The 3830-nt window shown below is 44.1% G+C and overlaps 1 protein-coding gene across 1 annotated transcript; it reads left to right on the top strand.

Annotated features, from left to right (window-relative positions):
* Positions 1–1882: 1882 nt before the first annotated feature.
* LOC134805315 (innexin inx2) lies at positions 1883–3623 on the top strand. Its single transcript, XM_063778633.1, has one exon. It carries the CDS (start codon positions 1978–1980, stop codon positions 3064–3066), a length of 1089 nt encoding a protein of 362 aa, XP_063634703.1. The 5' UTR covers positions 1883–1977; the 3' UTR covers positions 3067–3623.
* Positions 3624–3830: the final 207 nt, after the last annotated feature.

Here is a 3830-nt window from a genome sequence, read left to right as displayed (position 1 = left end):
AGCGCCACTTGCACCATCCCACTAACCCGGGGTTAGCCGGTTAAACCTGGAGTTACCTACCAGGGTTACCAGTACAATTTGACACTAGGTTAACGGTTTAACCGCTTAACCCCGGGTTAGTGGGATGCGGCAAGTGGCCCTTAATGAATCAAAACCGGCCAAGTGCGACACGGACTCGCGCAAGAAGGGTTCCGTACCATTACGCAAAAAACAGCAAAAAAAAAAGCACGTTTGATGTTTGGGAGCCCCACTTAAATATTTATTATACCTATTCTGTTTTTAGTACCTAAGTATTTGTTGTTATAGCGGCAATAGAAATAAACATCATGTGTGAAAATTTCAACTGCCTAGCTATCACGGTTCTTGAGATAGGTACAGTACAGCCTGGTGACAGACAGACAGGCGGACAGGGTCCCGTTTTTACCCTTTGGGTACGGAACTCTAAAAATGACTAAGACCTTCATTGCTGGTTGTTTTTTTATACTACGTCGGTGACAAACAAGCATACGGCCCGCCTGATTTGAAGACACGTCTTAACTTCCAGGATGACGATGTCGCATTTAAAATCATTCAATTTGTCAGGCACGTCTAGGGTTTCTGGTTTCTCGACCTTTTTCATTTCTCGAGGCACGGGAATTCTCGACCAAGATTTCTCGAGTATCTCGAGAAATTTTGAAAGTTTGCAATAACTCTGTTATTTTGTTTTTGTTTTATTACAAATCAGTGTCATAGGAATTGTAGGTGAGATCAATAATCAAAAATAGGCTAAATTTTTAGTTACCATAAATTGCACTTAATAATCAAAAACTCAACAGCAAAAAAATTAAAAACTATAGGAGCAGGCGTGCGTGCCGACGATATGATATGCTATAGTGTATTTCTTTAGGTATTTTAACAAAATGTAACCAAACCACAATACCTATGGTAATTTTTTAGGCAAGAATATTCAAGTCAATAAATTTAACTCGATGTGACCAACTTACCGAAGTTTTACTACGAAATAGTCAACGTAACAATGAAGTTGCTAAAAATTGGATATTTTGCTAATAGGAATATATGGAGATGATATTATATTTATTATAAGTATTATATTTATCAATAGTAATTTACTATATTTGTTAAATTATTACATGACCCCATAATTCGTTTTTTAGCATTAGAAAGCAGATAAGCGATGTTGATATTGTTGATTTTTATTGAAAAACACTTTTGAAAATTAAATCACCGCATATATGTAACAATTACAATATACGATAGTTTACATTATTTTGCTTTCACAATAATTACTATTTTTTTAAACCTTTTTTTAATAAAAACGAACGATAGGATAGGGGACGGATCAAAGCCGGTTTTTTAATTGGGTGGTTATAACTACCTAATAAATGTTTGAAGTTCCTGAAAATGTAAAAAAGGAATTGTTTACATTTATTTAACTACCTAAAGAATAACACTATAGACACACCACCTGTTATACGCGTGTTTTCTTTTTACTTATCACAAGAGATTTATTTCTCGAGTTCTCGAGGCATTGAGTGTTTTTTTTCCCGTCTCGACTTAGGACAAATTTCTCGAGATTTCTCGCCTCGAGAATTCTCGAGCAGAAACCCTAGGCACGTCTGAAGCTGAACTGATTTTTACCAATAGATTCTTCCTTAACCCAGGATTTCCTCAGCTGACAGGTGACATACTGTGTTCCCCGCGTGACACACAGCTGCCCTACATTGTTTACAATCCTTAATCATAATCACAGAGTTATTGCGTAAGTGAATCGACCATTTGACTTCAAGACTCCGCGCGTCTGCTATTGGGGTCACTTCGTATTCTCGAGCCTGTCCGTCCCGCCCCGCGCGCCCGTGCCCCTTGCCGCCTCGGGCGCTCCCCTCCGCGCCACCGCCATTACTCGGCCAACGCGCGACCCGACCGCGCGCCTCTCTCTCGCGAATCAACGACGCGCCGCGCGCTCGCGGCTCCGACGCCATGTTTGACGTTTTCGGCTCCGTCAAGGGCCTTCTCAAGCTCGACTCCGTTTGCATCGACAACAATGTGTTCCGCCTCCACTACAAAGCCACCGTCATCATACTCATCGCCTTCTCTTTGTTGGTCACCTCCCGACAATACATCGGCGACCCGATAGATTGCATCGTCGACGAAATACCCCTCTCTGTTATGGACACGTACTGTTGGATTTACTCGACGTTCACGATCCCGAACCGGCTCACGGGCACCGTCGGACACGACATCGCGTATCCGGGCATCGCGTCGCACGTCGACGGCCAAGATGAAGTTAAATACCACAAGTATTACCAGTGGGTGTGTTTTGTGCTGTTCTTCCAAGCTATTTTGTTCTACGTGCCCCGTTATCTGTGGAAGACATGGGAGGGCGGGCGCATAAAGATGCTCGTTCTCGATTTAAACTGCCCCATCGTCGAGGAAGAGAGCAAATGCGACCGCAAGAAGCTTCTAGTCGACTATTTCCACGCGAACCTGCACACGCAAAATTTCTACGCGTTCCGCTTCTTTATATGCGAAGTGTTGAACTTTATCAACGTCGTGGGACAGATATACTTCATGGATTTCTTCCTGGACGGCGAGTTCACGACGTACGGCCGTGATGTGGTGAGTTTCACCGAGATGGAGCCTGAGGAGCGCAGGGACCCGATGGCGCGGGTGTTCCCAAAGATGACGAAATGCACATTCCACAAGTACGGTCCCTCTGGCACGGTGCAGAAGTTCGACGGGCTGTGCGTGCTGCCGCTGAACATCGTGAACGAGAAGATCTACGTGTTCCTATGGTTCTGGTTTATCATCCTCTCTATTCTGAGCGGCATATCCCTGATATACCGCGCGGTGGTGGTCGCCGGGCCGAAGGTTCGTCTGTACCTGCTCCGCGCCCGCAGCCGCCTCGCCCTGCAAGAGCAGGTAGAATCCGTTTCCCGTAAACTCCAAATAGGGGATTGGTTCGTCCTTTACCAGCTCGGAAAGAACATCGATCCTCTCATTTATAAAGAACTGATGGCGGATTTGTCCGAAAAGTTCGAGGAAGCGAAGGATTCGGTTGTCGCGTAAGCGTTGTTGCGTCTTTAAGATGCATTCGGTCGAATGTGTTTTAAAGATGGCCGGGCGCTGGCAACGTCGCGTTCCCACATTCCATTAGTGCCCGGGCATGCTCCCCAGACTGCTTTGTTCTTTCCAAACTATACTAAGTTCCGACTGAGGCGTGCCACCGTATATTGTAGTATCTCTGAGGCAGGTCGCGGTCAGGCCGCCGTGGCAGCGTTGCGAATGGGTTCTTGACATGTCTGGCCAAAATGGAAGCCTCGGCGCCTGATCTCGTGCCTTTTAGTGTGACTATGGGATGTCTCATTGTGATATTGTAATTAATATAAATCTAAATTAAGTGTTTATCGTGTATGAATGAACTGAACAGCTTATCCCTAAGTTTTAAGATAGATAACTTCGTTATGCTCGATACGATTGTAAAAAGCAATAATTGACTATTATAAGTAGGAAACTAGGGTTTCCATCGACAATAGATTGTACTTTTATCTTGTCTACACTTTTTTTATTACGCCAGAACGGCGATACGGTTCATATTTTCTGAATATATTTACTGCCACATATAATCTTTGTTTTATTTTCTGAATCATCCCGTTCTTTGTGCTCGGTTGTACCCGTGGCGCCATCTATGCGCCGTGGCCGGAACTAAAGGAGCTCCGCTACTCAACATTAGATGGCGCTGCGGGCGTTCATGTTATCGATCAAATTAGTTAATGACTTAAGATATTGCACTGCGAATTGTAATTGCTTATTAATAGATTGTAACATGCCCT

The sequence above is a fragment of the Cydia splendana genome, chromosome Z (genome assembly GCF_910591565.1).
Source record: "Cydia splendana chromosome Z, ilCydSple1.2, whole genome shotgun sequence".
Classification (NCBI taxonomy): Eukaryota; Metazoa; Arthropoda; class Insecta; order Lepidoptera; family Tortricidae; genus Cydia; species Cydia splendana.
The sequence above is the reverse complement of the archived record's forward strand: the minus strand, read 5'-3'. Positions and strand labels throughout refer to the sequence as shown.